This window comes from Colias philodice, chromosome 28 (genome assembly GCF_061535455.1).
Source record: "Colias philodice isolate Cphi_HAF_F1 chromosome 28, ilColPhil1 Martin Lab GWU primary, whole genome shotgun sequence".
Lineage (NCBI taxonomy): Eukaryota > Metazoa > Arthropoda > Insecta > Lepidoptera > Pieridae > Colias > Colias philodice.
In genome coordinates this window covers 5,428,448-5,443,796 of record NC_143113.1, presented here as the reverse complement: position 1 = coordinate 5,443,796, position 15,349 = coordinate 5,428,448, and the positions used below count along the sequence as shown (strand labels likewise).

General features: G+C 32.3%; 2 protein-coding genes and 1 long non-coding RNA gene across 5 annotated transcripts in view; 1 reads left to right on the top strand and 2 right to left on the bottom strand.

Moving 5' to 3' along the window:
• The window catches only part of LOC149476386 (uncharacterized), a 244,529-nt gene that overhangs the window by 213,508 nt on the left and 15,672 nt on the right, over window positions 1-15,349 (bottom strand). For 2 of the 3 annotated variants that reach the window (XR_016317866.1, XR_016317865.1), the window contains exons 15-19: window positions 15,077-15,272; window positions 14,468-14,545; window positions 13,619-13,816; window positions 12,901-13,165; window positions 11,672-12,215 (exon numbers count right to left, since the gene is read on the bottom strand). Coding sequence is in view for 1 of the 3 variants with exons in the window: in XM_089712143.1 (XP_089568269.1) it covers window positions 11,774-12,215; window positions 12,901-13,165; window positions 13,619-13,816; window positions 14,468-14,545; window positions 15,077-15,272 (1,179 nt within the window). In the remaining 2 variants the exon portion in view is untranslated. Of the gene's footprint in view, window positions 1-11,155; window positions 12,216-12,900; window positions 13,166-13,618; window positions 13,817-14,467; window positions 14,546-15,076; window positions 15,273-15,349 lie in introns of those variants that run through there. The other variant, XM_089712143.1, reaches the window with a different exon arrangement.
• On the top strand, window positions 3,259-8,304 carry LOC149476387 (uncharacterized). The gene is made up of 5 exons (XM_089712020.1): window positions 3,259-3,502; window positions 5,875-6,035; window positions 6,554-6,635; window positions 7,469-7,495; window positions 7,991-8,304. Exons 1-5 carry the CDS (start codon window positions 3,259-3,261, stop codon window positions 8,113-8,115), a joined length of 639 nt encoding a protein of 212 aa, XP_089568146.1. The 3' UTR covers window positions 8,116-8,304.
• Window positions 9,372-15,349, bottom strand: part of LOC149476383 (uncharacterized) — a 145,841-nt gene continuing 139,863 nt past the window's right edge. Inside the window, exon 2 of the long non-coding RNA XR_016317879.1 lies at window positions 9,372-9,602. This is a non-coding gene — a long non-coding RNA (uncharacterized LOC149476383). The remainder of the gene's footprint in view (window positions 9,603-15,349) is intronic.

Here is a 15,349-nt window from a genome sequence, read left to right as displayed (position 1 = left end):
TGATCTCATAATTATTATACTATCACAAGTTATAAGTAACAACCAGCACGGATTCCATTTTGTTAATGAGTGTACATGACTGCGACGTAAACGTTGCGCATCTGCCACGCGTCCGCAACGAATTCGCTGCGCAACCGCAACGTATTCGTTGCGCACCCGCTCCGCTTTGAAACCGCTCGCAATCCGCTAGTGTGATATGTCACTAAGAAAACAGTAAAAAGAGATGCTCAAGATAGGTACCTACTTACTTAGAACCGAATACATAGGTAGTCATTACGCTATGCTAATTATAGAAACTAACTTTAGTAAGCTAGATTTGAGATGTTTAGATTTCAATCTATCTGTACCTACATGAAAATATAAAGATGTTTTTTATTTATTTGAACGCACTTATTTAAACTAGGGGTCCGATTTGAAAAATTATTTCATTTTTGGATATCCATTTTATCGAGAAAAGCTATAGGCTATACAGGATGTAATGTAATCGTTAAGTGTGCACAGGCGATTATTCCGTAACTTTTGCAGATATCAAAAAACTTTAAACTGATATCGAAAGCCCTTGACCTAATGAGTAAAATGACAATAATAACTTTTAAAAAATAAAACGGGAAATATCCAAAAAAGTTACATTAAACACTCCCTTACCTATACAGGTAGAGATAAACTACGATAACATGGCGCGCCCCTCCAAAATTCAAAACGTTTGAAAGTATTTGTATTTCATAATAAATTATATAATCTTATATATAAAAATGAATCGCAAAATGTGTTGGTAAGCGCATAACTCGAGAACGGCTGAACCGATTTCGATAATTCCTTTATTATTATATTCCTTGAAGTACGAGGATGGTTTTTATGTAGAGAAAACGTAAATATGTACCACGGGCGAAGCCGGGGCGGACCGCTAGTCTATACATCTATACAAATATTATAAAGAGGAAAGGTTTGATTTTTTGTTTGTTTGTTTGTTTGTATGAATTGAATAGGCTCCGAAACTACTTGGCAGATTTGAAAAATTCTTTCACTGTTGGAAAGCTACATCATTTCTGAGTGACATAGGCTAGGTTTTATCCCGGAAATCCTACGGGAACGGGAACTATGCGGGTTTTTTTTTGAAAACGCGGGCGAAGCCGCAGGCGGAAAGCTAGTAATATAATATAATAATAAAAATTAATAATTTAATTATTATATTATTATAAATAATAATAATATAATATTTAAATATTTGTATTTCACTACACACATTGAAACAGTAATTTGGAGGGGCGCGCCATATGTTATCGTAGTTTATCTCTATACAACTTTGGAAAAATTTCTTTTCACTAACCTAACAGTTACAGAAACTTTTATAGAAACCTAACCTAAACTAACCTATATTTTATGATATTCTATTATTTAATCTTGTGTAGACCCTAGTATTATAATATTAACTATGTTAGAACTAACTATGCGCCCAGTCTCTACAGATAAAGCGTCACGTAGGCATATTGTTTTGTAAGCTCATTCATTTGAAATAACGGCGTAACGGTAGATGTTTTTGGTGGATTTGAGATTAACTTTCGCTTCAAATGAACGAAAATTTATAGTTTTTATCGCCTGATTATGTTACAACATAGAAATAAAACAAGAAATAAATGCTTGTTGAACAAAAATTTCTACTATATTTACAAGCAAATTACCAAATATGTAGTATAAAACAAAATAGTTCATCATCCCTGTGTATGCTTAAATCTTTAAAACTACGCAACGGATTTTGATGCCTTTTTTTTAATAGATAGAGTGATTCAAGAGGAAGGTTTTAGTATATAATTTATTAGGTTTTAGACAAAGAGGGTGAAGCCGCGGGCGGAAAACTAGTTAAGTATAAGTAAATCGTAACTTGCAATGAAGCGAAACAGCACTAGTTAAGTTATATATATATCTTTTCTAGACTACATTACTTTTATTTTTTATCACTATACTTACTTTCTCTGAAACATTAGATGTTTTTTGCCGCTTTTTTGTGAGATATCAAATTTTAGTATATTGATTCATTTCATTTGGCGATTGATTTGTTTGAAATAAAAAACAATTAAAGTTGAAAGTAACTAGTGTGTTTTATTATATTTTTTACCGAAACATTATCATTCTGGGTACATTATCTTAATATTAATTTAATAAATATTAAAACAAAACTAAAGAAAATGTAGTCCCATAAAAATGTATGGAAAAAATAAAAATAGGCATTTTCCAGCCCTTTGTTATGTGTTACATCCCTTGATTTCATAATTTTAAGGTAACCAATAATAATTATATACCTACATACATAAAACAAAGACCCTTCCCGTTTTCCATCAAGAAATTTTGAAATTTACGGATTTTGATGCGATTGATTCAACAGGAAGCTGTAGTTAGTCGAGTAGAGTATATTTACCTATTATTAATAGTATTCTATAGTAGTTATATGTTTTCATATCTATACCTACTAATATTATAAAGCTGAAGATATTGTTTGTTTGTTTGAACGCGCTAATCTCAGGAACTACTGGTCCGATTTGAAAAATTCTTTCGGTGAGATAGCCCATTTATCGAAGAAGGCTATAGGTTATTTATATCATCACGCTAAGACCAACAGGAGCTGAGCAATGCGGGTAAAACCGTGGGGCACAGGTAGTAATATGTATATCTACGTATTTCAGGAGGCAGATACTCGCTAGTCGCCGAGTATTTAATTTTCAAAGGTTTTGTAGGTTTTGAGTTCAGTAAGTTTCCAGACTTAATATCAATTAAAAAATCCGGCTTTAAATCCGGCTTTTTAAATCATGATTTGAGTAATTAATAACAATATAACACAATAGAATTTCTACCTACGTTAAACTGAGGCCAGTTTGTACCTATTACAGATGCAATAAGATATCTTCTTATTTTAAACCTATTTTATTCAAGGCCAATTTATCCTCCTTTCTAATTTCAATCATACTTTTTCAGCAGTTTTATACGTACGAATGTTCTTCAAAGAAACAGCGAAACAAATATATTTCTAAATTCACACATGCTCTACGGGACCCTAAAACTTAACCACAATCGATGGTGGAAATTCAAAACTCGTCAAAAAGCGATTTTAGATTTCCGTCACCTCAATTTTGAATCTCATCAAGCTCTATAGAAAAAGTTCTTAAAACCTTTACTGAATACTTTCAAGTCGATAATGAGCATCAACTTTCGGCCACCGGTCATTCTAATATTCAGTCTTTGAACCGTTTTCAAAGTGACAGCACGATGGCGCGAAATTTGACATTGACGTTATTTTTTTTAATTCGGCTCGCGTTGGCGCGCGCGGGAAATGAAGTACAAGGAGGTTTTATATTGCCAAATAATATTGAAAATCGTGTTGGCGACTTGGTTGTATATGTTACTAAATACTTGGAGGGTTTTAATGATGAACGGTTTGGGAAAAGTGATTTTGGGAAATATATTAATTATGAGAAAATTAAACCTAAATTGGACATCGCTGAGTTAGAGGGTGAGTAATAAAATAAATTTATTATGATGAAATAAAATTAAATATAAAAAAATACGAACACGCCTAAAAAAAAAACAAAGCAATGCTAAAATACTCTAAGAGTTGACAAAAACAAATAGTTTAAAAAAAATCGTTAAACTTTCAAATTTATTATAAAAAACTTAATATTAAAGAACATTATTTTTACAGAACTGTTTTTATTTCGTCAATTTGTATGGTAATCGAAGCAAAACTGCTCCAAAAAGTTTTAACCATTGTTGTGGTCAACATGATGAATAAATTCACCATTTTAGGTGCAAACGAGTGCGGTTTTATAGCGCCTAATTTAACATCATAATAACACCATACTTTTTGACAAAGTTCAAAAAATATTAACGTAAAAATACTTGAAGGAATTACGCTTCAATAACCATTGTATCCTACTATAATAAACGCGAAAATTTATGAGGTATATTTGAACCTTATCTATGACTAGCCGCTCCGCGTGGTTTCACCCCCGTGGCTCCTCTCCTGTAGGTCGTAGCGTGATGGTATATAGCCTATAGCCTTCCTCGATAAATGGGCTATCTAACACCGAAAGAATTTTTCAAATCGGACCAGTAGTTCCCGAGATTAGCGCGTTCAAACAAACATATTCTTCAGCTTTATAATATTAGTATAGATGTATTTAAGTAGATTTCCGCCCACGGCTTCGCGCGCTTTGCAAAGAAAAACACGCATATATCCCGTTCCTTTGGGATTTCCGGGATAAAAAGTAGTCTTTGTCTTATTCTGGGTCTTCAGCTACCTACGTATCAAATTTAATTGTAATCGGTTCAGTATTTTTTACGTAAAAGAGTAACAAAAATCAGCTATCCATCCATCCATCCTCACAAACTAATAATATTTGTAGGATTTACCGAACCTTACCAAATCATTATGTATTTCTATTGCTCATGTGTTATTCTGATGATATAAAATATAAATTATAATATGACTAGGATTTTGACGCGTAGTTATTTGCGATCAGTGTTCGATATAATATACAGGGTGTCCCCACTATTAGTATTAGTATAATAAGCGCGAAGGGACTTTTGCATGCACTGATCACGTAAAAAATACTTAAACAACAAAATTACGTCGTTGTGAACAGATTAAAGAATTTATTAATATTAATGTATGCAAAATTAAAATATAATACTTAAGTACGCATATTATAAAACATATAAAAGCACGCAGCTTCGCGTGCGGTTAATAAGACTACAAAGAACCTTGTTTATCTAAATAGAAAGTAACGAATTGATATAAAAAATCAATTGTAACATCCAAAAGAGACATATGGTATTTCTATACGTAATTCAACCGTGAAGATGTGAAAAAATATCATAGTTTTTGTAGCGCCCGCTACGCGCCTTTCCATTATGATTTTAAAAAGAAAAAATAATTAAGTATAGTCTGGCCTTGGCTAATGCTTCTTACTGAGAAATATATCGGATGGTATATAAACTAGCTTTCTACCGCGTCTTCGCTTGTGTGATCGAAGGAAATTGTTATGTTAGGTTGCTCTGTGATAAAAAAACCGGCCAAGTGCGAGTCGGACTCGCGCACCGAGGGTTCCGTGGTAGTAAGTTTAAAATTATTAAAAAAATATATATTATGTGATGTAACTAAAAATTTATGGTTTTCGTAATTTTTCCTTTATCTATGCTATAAGACGTTGCTTCGTACCAAATTTCAAGATTCTGAGTTCACGGGAAGCACCCTGTAGGTTTTGATTCCCTTGCAAGTGTCGAAAATTTGCGGCATAAACGGCTGTATCTTTTGATTGCGTTGGCTTAGAAGTTTGATTTTTTCACAGCTTCAAGGGACAGTAGACCTGAGTAATTGATATAAATTTCAGCTTCATACCTCCACGCGTTCCTGAGAAAAAGGGTCTTGACAGACGGACGGACGGACGGACGGACGGACGGACAGACGGACAACAAAGTGATCCTATAAGGGTTCCGTTTTTTCCTTTTGAGGTACGGAACCCTAAAAATGGCTTATGACTTGCCTCATAACTATCTCCAAACACAAAATAACATACCATAAATCTCTCCGTTGTGAATGAAAATTATACAAGACAAAAAAAATATATGATAGCGACTCTACATTACTGTAAATTGAATTTTAACATTGTGTTAAACATATGTCTTACCACAAAAACCTTTAGACAGGGTTTAACTTAAGCGCGGGTTCTCTTTAATCTGGTTTTCACATAGACAACTATTAAAGTGACAGATCCCTGGTTTAAAGTAGACTGTTTATTGTTTTGTGGTAATACCATATTATTCTAGATCCATAACATATTTTCCTGATAGTTTTCTTAATTTAAACATGTTTTTTTTGTCCAGAATCTCGTGGCATGAAGAAAATGGCGATGGGTTTAATGCCGCTGGTCTTCCACGTGGGAGCTACTTCAACCTGGATGGCTCTGACCACCATACTGGCTGCGAAGGCTGTGTTCATTGGTATCATTCTATTGGTGTTTAAGATTGCTGTCAGTTCTGCTAAGGTTAGTAAAATTATAAAATAAAGATGTGTGATTTTGTATGCTTCAAAAAAAATTCACAATTTATTTATTTTTCACAATTTTTTACAAACTTTCACATAAATTGTAAATCCCTGGTTAAAGAATACTATAAAACAAAGTCGCTTTCTCTGTCCCTATGTCCCTATGTATGCTTAAATCTTTAAAACTACGCAACGGATTTTTATGCGGTTTTTTTTTAATAGATAGAGTGATTCAAGAGGAAGGTATATAATTTATTATGTTTAAGACAAAGCGGGCGACGCCGCGGGCGGAAAGCTAGTAGTATATAAAACAAAGTCGCTTTCTCTGTCCCTATGTCCCATCACCCATGTATGCTTAAATCTTTAGAACTACGCAACGGACTTTGATGCAGTTTTTTTTAATAGAGTGATTCAAGAGGAAGGTTTTAGAATATAATTAATCAAATTGTATTAATCAAAGCGAGTTTAGTTATATAACATTGTAATTTATATAATTTACTGTATTCTTCGCCTATACAGGTGGCATCTTTCTTCACAGCATTGAAAGGTCAATCAAAACACCATCACGATTGGTCGTGGTCCCCTCACGCTGAACATCATGGTAAGTTATTTTTATATTTGTATTTTCATTGAAAAATATAATTATAAGTACTATTATTATTCTAGTAAGCCCTATAAATGATATTCTCTTATTTTCGTACCTATTTGTCAATTAAAATTAGGAATGAAAATGTACTAACTAAGGTACTAAATATAAATTTGAAAAAATGTTATCATTGATTGTGTTTTAAATCCGTTAAAAGTACCTAACTTATTCAATTTGAAATATTGTGCTATTATGTATAGCTATATCACAGGTAATATTATACTATAAATTAAAGTAAGTACTATATCTAGTATTATAATAGTAAAAAACAAATTTTGAAGTATTAAACGCATGGTATTAAGTGGGAGTCGAGCATGCTTCGGCACGAATTGGGCCACGCTCGCACCGGGGAAGGTACCACACCCTCACAGAATATCGGCGCCATAGTGGCAGTTTACTGTCGCGTTCCGTACGGTGAGTGAGGGGTCCGGAGGCCCACATCCCTTCCCATCCCCTACCCATCCTCTCCTTCCCTATCCTCATTCCCTCCCATCCTCGCCCCTTCTACCTAACTCCTTCCAAATCCCTTTGAGGACAGCAACACATCCACTTCCCAGTGGAGTGGATGCTTATGGGCGGCGTGTATCGCTTAACACCAGGCGACGCGTCTGCTCGTTTGCTGTCCTATAGCATAAAAAAAAATGGTATTAACTTTCTCTTCAATAACCATATTCAATAAGTTCAAATACATTAAAACTGAAAGTACGACGAAAGTTGTAAACATATTTCAACATTTTAACTTACCTTTGAAAATAAATATTAATATTCAGTAATCTGAATTGTTACAGGTTACCGAAGAAGTCTCTCGAATAAGGGTAAGAATAAATCTCGTTACTTTAATATTTTTATCAATACTAACACAAAGTTTACGTCATAATAAAAGCAGTAACATATTGAAAAAATCTTGTTTAAAAACGTTTCGTTTTAGTAAGAGTATCCAAAGAACATTTTAACGGATTTAAAACACGATCAGTTTATTTTTAAGTTACCTTTGTTGGTAGGTCACTAAGTACTTTAAAAAAATCGAAAAAAATATATTTCACATAATTTAATTGTAGTAATGAATCGTATTTTTAGATATAAAATGAACTTTTTGCTTTATTAAAAACTAGCGTTCCGCCCCGGCTTCGCCCGTGGTACATATTTACGTTTTCTCTATATTAGAATTAAGAACCATCCTCGTATTTCAAGGAATATAATAAATAAAGAATTATCGAAATCGGTCCTCCCGTTCACGCGTGATGCCGTGACCTAGGAAAAACGGGTTTTATTTTTATATAATATAGACTATAATTATTATTTTGTTTCAGGCCCAGCACCTTCTTACGAACTTTCCTATTCGTGGAGTCCAGAAAGTTCTTACAAAACCCTAGAATATAATATAGAACATGAGCACAGTGAAGCGAACGTTGAAAAATCTTTTAAAACGCGATGATTTATAAGTTAAATTATTTTAGTTAATTTCTATAATAAGACTTACAACTGCATTTAGGTATTATTTAAAAAATAATTTTAAGCTATATTATTTTAATCTAGTATAAGAATTAACAATTACTTTAATAGGCCCTCAAAAAATATGTTTAGCATATTGTTTCTTTATTTATTTTATCATAATAACAATATTTTAAATATATATGGCCAGTTATTTTAATAAGAACTTAGGTTCAAGTACCTTACCTATACCTTTCTTTTACAATTATCAAAAGAAAGATAATAAGCCTACCTTATTATCTTTCTTTTGATAATTGTAAACGAAAGATTTATTTTATAGAAAATGTTATCTTTTCCGCTTTATGTTTTGTATAGCTTTATAATATTACGAGTCAATAGTCTTATTTTTAATAATAAAAGGTAAATAAAAATGCATTAATGAATTTTGTATAATTTTATCTATACTTATAATAAATCTGTAGAGAGGCCAATTCTGTACATGAAATATATTTAAAAAAAAACTATGAAGGGGTGATAAGGGATCGCTACTGATGCCAAAAATGCAATCAGTAAAATTTTTGTCTGTCTGTCTGTCTGTCTGTCTGTCTGTCTGTATATTCGTTATAGAAACAAAAACTACCCGACGGATTTTAACTAAATTTGGCACAATTATTCTTCATACTCCTGGGCAGGTTATAGTAAAAGAATCATGTAAATCGGTGTAGAAACACCAAAGTTATACATGAAATACGTTATAAGTCATCGCGCGTGAATACAGAATCATGCCATAAGGATTATTTTTGTGTATCAGTTGCCGCGTTCGACGCGTTGCGACTTGCGCGGCGGGAGCTATAAAAATTAAAAAGGCGGCGGGTCTGCACCCGTTTCGCGTTGTCACGGCATCACGTGTGAATGGCTGAACCGATTTCGATTATTCTTTTCTATTATATTCCTTGAAGTACGAGGATGGTTCTTATGTAGAGAAAACGTAAATATGTACCACGGGCGAAGCCGGGGCGGACCGCTAGTTAATAAATATTTTTACATAATATGGACGGATTTCATTTAGCCTTATAGTCATTTGTTTTTAAATAAAATAAATATTAAACAGTGTGTCACACACGTGTCAGAAGTGAAACTTCTTTGGCAAGTTTCAAAGATACCAAAATTGTCGCTAACTCCATGACGCGACGGTATTGCCATGACACGACCTTGAAATTTTACTCTCAAAGAAGTTTCACTACAAAAAACATTTTCTTAAATTTATGGATACATAATAATTAATAACAGAGTATGTATTTTGTTTGATTTAATATTCAGAACATAAAAAACATGGCAAATAAATAATTTAATGAATACAATTTTAAATTATAAATTCTTAAACTTTAATACATATTGTGTTTTATAGATACATGCATAAATAAAAAAAGACGTGTGTCACTCGGGGACTGCCGCGGTAAAGCTATTGCATGCTATGCCTTCAAGCCACACCTCCGCCCGTCGGAGTGGGGAGCGTGAGGTTTTTCGTTACGGAATTTCTCGATTCGGTGCCCGCGCTCAAGGCCCGCGATAGAAGCTATGCAATAGCTTAATAAAATCAGATCAAATATTTTAAAGCATTTTAAAAATTGGCACTTTGTTATACAAAAATATATAATTTCGACAATAATATGTATAATTTGTAGTAGTACAAATATTCATAATAAACAGAACATACAATTAAAGCCAAAATTAACAATCTTACTTATCAATATGTTTCTCACTTAGGTAATTCTATTTTTCTTTTTTACATAGTGCATGAGGTTCTGTATATTTATTTTTTTTATCACATAGAGTCAATATTTCCGGAATGTCAAACTACCTGCATTTTTAAGAAGATTTTGGTACAATTAAAAAATGGTTTATTGTTATCAACTTATCACATAGAACATTATTATAATTACAACAATATTATGGTAAGTAATTTCAAAATTTCTAGAATGTCCAACTACCCGCATTTTGTGTAGATTTTCGTACAAGTAAAAAAATGGTTTATTGTTATCACATAGAACATTATTATAATTACAAAGATATGGTAATTTCAAAATTTCTGGAATGTCCAACTACCCACATTTTTAGGTAGTTTTTCGTACAAGTAAAAAAAATGGTAACAATGTATTGTATAAAATTGATAATAATATTTACAAAAAATGTCTTATACATATATTTATTATAAAAATATGAGTATCACATATAGGACGGAATGTATTTAAGAATATAAAAATGGTATGTCCACACACAACCTTTCGTCAATATTAAAAAAAACATACCTACCCTCAATTTTATTATATTTTCGTCAACACTGTCAATTACTCAAAAATGACACAGCTTTTTTGTGTGTTGCTGTCTAACCCCTCGTTTTCACCAAAGTATAATACATGTATTTTACAAATTTGATGCAATGTTTTCGTTTCTCATAGACATGTGTAAAACATGTTGTATACAAAATTTGATACATGTAGGATAACTTATATGAAACTTGTTGGTTGAAAACTTCTAGTTGCCTGATCTAAGTTGCCTACATGTTTATGATCTCTTGTTTTTGTTGTAGCAATACTTGTAGAATTCGAGACAAATTCAGTCGTACCTACTTTTATAATTTCTAAAAAAAAAAAACTTGTGATATGTATGTATGTTGAAAACTTTACCCAACAAACATGGATAAAGTTTAAAACTTGTTTGTTACTAGTATTATACAGAAATTGCAATAAAATAAACAATACTTATCTAAACCACGACTGTGTTTTGTAGGTGAGAACGCTATTAATGGATCAGACAAGTTCTACCATGTCACAGACTTCAGTGTAAACGCAAATGTGTTTTATACTTGTATAAATACTTGTTGGCTACAAAGTGTGAACGAAAGAATGTTTGAGACAGTCTCAATACATGTGTAAAATAAATAATTATGTTTTGAAAAGTATTCTACAAGTTTTGTATCAAACTAGTATTTAACTTGTTTCTTGGTGAAAACGAGGGGTTAGCTTGTAAAAGACAAGTTATTAGTAAAAGGAACAAATTTAACATCACATATTATTTATTCCTCTTTCAATATTTGTTGCTATATGTAGGAAAATTTTATAGGCGGATTGGTTTATCAATAAAAATACAAAAACTGAGTATAAAAATAACAAAATAAGTTATACATTGCAATAATTACTGTATTGTCACCGATCCTTGATAAGTGTACAAAGTTTCAATTAAATCTGTTCGTTTAAAGTCAAAATCGAGTCTAAAGGAGTCGGTTACATACAAACATACAGGTGAAGCTAATATAAGCGTGTTATAGAGACTAATCTCTATATAAAAAATGTGTGCGTGTACTAGTGTACACACGTAAGAAGTGAAACTTCTTTATGACCTTATTTTTCAAAAAATAATTTACTATATGCAACTTTACAGAAATACGTCAATCACGCGTGTAAAAGATAAAAACAAGATGGCGCGTAACGCTAAAATGTCACGCGTAACGAAAAAATGTTACACAATTTTTTTTTCCAACCCCGATAAAGAAGTTTCACTTCAAAAGAAATCACTTCTATCATCAATTATCACCATAACTATTTTCATCTCAACTCGTCCAGCCGTTTGCAAACAAGAACCACTAACAAAAGCAAAACACTTCATATATCTAAATCCGCGAATCTCCTAAAACAAACACCGAGGAATATACACAACGTAATCAATATCGAATCACTGACTAAACCTAACACACTATTTGAAAACCATCCATATTTAACCTTTTTCCGCGACAACCTCCGTTTATCGACATTTAATTTTTTCGGCCACGACTCGTAATTAGAAATTACATTTTTACACTGACTGTCAAAATATTTCCGCGCGAACCCGTTTGACGTTTTCGCTTGAACACAAATGTCAAGTTGGACGCCATTTTGTAATGCCGTTCGGATACTCGCATCGACTTGTATTGTTAGTGATCGTAAATTGTATGAAACGTCTTTGCTATAGTAAAGTGTGTTGTTTTTATCGCGTATGTATATGTAGAAATCGGCTAGATCTTCGATGGTAAGTATGTACCAGTGAACGTAGATTGCTGGTTGGGAGCTGAAACAGAAATTATTATCTTTCTTAATACATTAAAGGCGAAAGTTTGTAAGTATGGATGTATGGATGTTTGTTACTCTTTCACGTAAAAACTACTGAATGGATTTGAATGAAACTTTACCACAATATAGCTTATACATCAGAATAACACATAGGATAGGTTTTATCCCGGAAATTCCACGGGAACGGGAACTATGCGGGTTTTTCTTTGAAATCGCGGGCGAAGCCGCGGGTGGAAAGCTAGTATAAATATATATTATAAAATATATATTGTTAAGGAATTTAGTTTATGTTTGTATGTATTATGAGGCATAAGATTTTTGTAAGAAATTTACGAAATATAAGCATGTATAGCGCCCGGCAAACTTCTTGGCCAAAAAGTAGCGTGGTGGTGGAAGTTTGCGGGGGAAGTTTGCGCATCAAGTTTTAGTACATTTTTGAAGTGAAAACTTCTTTAGCGGCGTTGAGCACTTTTTCTGTAATGGGTATAAAATCTTAAACTCGCGTCAGGACACGTGACCTGATCGAAAAAGCGTAAGACGGATACCATTCCAAAATATCAAACATGCTCAACGTTAATAATCAAGTTTTCACTTCTGCCGGCACTCCCCCAGTGCAACCCGGCTTTTTTTGTGGTAAGACCTTACCTCAAAAAAACATATATAAAAATAGGAAAAAAACTTACTACTGTATATCCCTAAACGCCAAATCGGGTTCCGCTGTGAACATATACTCAGTGTTGCCATATTCCTTTATTTTATCCTCCAACCCAATGTTGCTAGCACACAATAATCTTTCTTCATCAATATTAATAAACGACGTATTGAATAAAGTGGGAGGTTCGGAACAAATCAATTTATTGTATTTTATATCCATTTGCTGTTTTTTGGGCAATTTATTTATATAATGTTTTAAAGGGCGCGTGAAACAATCGCATGTTAGTTTGTTGTCTGAAAAAAAAGGATAAAAAATTTTAAAGGAGCACAAGTAATGTAAAAATATATAATTAAGAGGCCATATCGATTTTCATTCTAACAAAAACAGCTAAACACTTTTCGATGTGATTTTGCTCACAGATACTTAACTACTTAACTTACTAAACCAAGCATTTATTTATTCCAATACACTTCGTTTAGAAGCGCGTTTGAATCGTCAAAATACAGAAAAATAACAATTTACCACCTACCTACTTCCACATTTAACTACATTAAGGACTGATTTTTCAATCCTTGGTTAAAACTTATTCGTCGAATAATGTATAAAACTACTATTTTAAAAACATATTATAATTGCCCATATTTGACAGTTTACGTGACATTTTAATATTATCGTGTAATACTTTATTGGACGGATAAGTTTTATCCAAGCATTAAAAAATCGGCCCATAATAAATAAATAAATACCTTCAAAATAGACTTCCAATCCCTGATCCATGATTTTCTTCACCAATTGCGGGTAGAAACTATTCAACACATTATGCCTTACATCTAATACTTTTAAATATTTCGATTTCTCTATATTCTCAATTGGCAACACTTCTAAAGAGTTATTTTGTAGATATAAATGTGTTATGTTCTCTGGTAAGTTGAATTTTGTGTCCGCTAGAAAAATAATAGTATAAAATTAATATTTTATGGTATTTCATTGCTTATTTTGATAATGAGAAGATTTATTTAAATTATCAATAACTAGATTTCCGCCCGCGGCTTCGCGGTTTCAAAGAAAAACCCGCATAGTTCCCGTTCCCGTGGGATTTCCGGGATAAAACCTATCCTATGAGTCAATCCAAGTTACCCTCTATATGTGTGCTAAATTTCATTGTAATCGGTTCAGTAGTATTTGCGTGAAAGAGTAACAAACACACACACATCCTCACAAACTTTCGCATTTATAATATTAGTAGGATAGGATGGGATGATCAAAAAAGTGTAAATTTCAATTAAAATAGTTACTAAACATACATAAAAAATATTTAAATGTAGTCAATTTCTTGGAATCGATTAATTCATAAAAAACCTATACTGATATTGTAAAGATGAAGAGTTTGTTTGTTTGAACGCGCCAATCTCAGGAAACAGGTCCGATTTGAAAAATTCTTTCGGTGTTAAATATAATAGCCCATTTATCGAGGAAGGCTATAGGCTATATATCATCACGCTAAGACCAACAGGAGCGGAGCACTGCGGGTAAAACCGCGGAGCACAGCTAGTCATAAATAAACTATTTAAATAAAGTATAATTATTACACTTACCATTTCTAGACACCAAGTCTTTTATTTGATTGTTCGATAGATCCAATACTTCTAACGATGTCAGGTTACCTAGAACATCTGGAATAAAACAAAATAACACATAATATTAAATTTTAATGAAAAAGAACCACAGACATTACATCTATACTTCTATCTAGTCGAGCCAATTTAATAGGCAACATTTGACGTCTATCAATTTTATCTTCGAAGAGATGTAACCTGCTTAAAAACATCGATTAAAGTGAATTAATCGATGTGAACTTGAAACATTTGTGAATCGAACTTGAAAAACATGTCAATTTTAAAATTATATTTAAAGTATAAACTGTAAATTTTCGAAACAAAGCATGTATAAGAAAAGATTAACTTTCAAACAAATATTCACATCATTTATTATTTATATAGAAATATCAATTTAATAAAAAGTGATTGAACAGATTTTTTAATCTTCGAACCGAGTGTCAAAATAATCAATAATGCAAAGTTCTAAATCAAATATTACAAAAAATGTGAAATCAACTAAATTAAAATATCCTTAATTTTCTTAATTCACAAAACACTATTTTTACTGCAAAACCAAAATTCTAACACAAAATAAAAATCACTCACTGCTCCTAATGTCATTTATGTAATTTGCCGCCAAATTTAACTTTTTAACTTTTTTCGCGCCAAACGTCAAATCGAACGTCACAACGGGTATCTCGTTGTGACTCAGGTCGATCTCCATCAGTCTGTACGGTATCCACGGACTGGCGGGGAACATTTTTTTCGTTAGGAATCCTATGCGGTTGTGACTTAGGTTCACCTGTAAATAGAATTAATATTATTGAGAATTGACACAAATATTTATTTTATTGTGATTATATTGATTTTTTTATCATG

What these genes read in the sequence shown, in the direction of transcription:
- LOC149476387 (XM_089712020.1), top strand. Translation starts at nt 3,259, where the DNA reads ATGGCGCGAAATTTGACATTGACGTTATTTTTTTTAATTCGGCTCGCG. An exon ending in GGACATCGCTGAGTTAGAGG is followed by an intron (nt 3,503 to 5,874) that starts GTGAGTAATAAA and finishes TTTTTTGTCCAG; the next exon opens with AATCTCGTGGCATGAAGAAA. An exon ending in CCCTCACGCTGAACATCATG is followed by an intron (nt 6,636 to 7,468) that starts GTAAGTTATTTT and finishes GAATTGTTACAG; the next exon opens with GTTACCGAAGAAGTCTCTCG.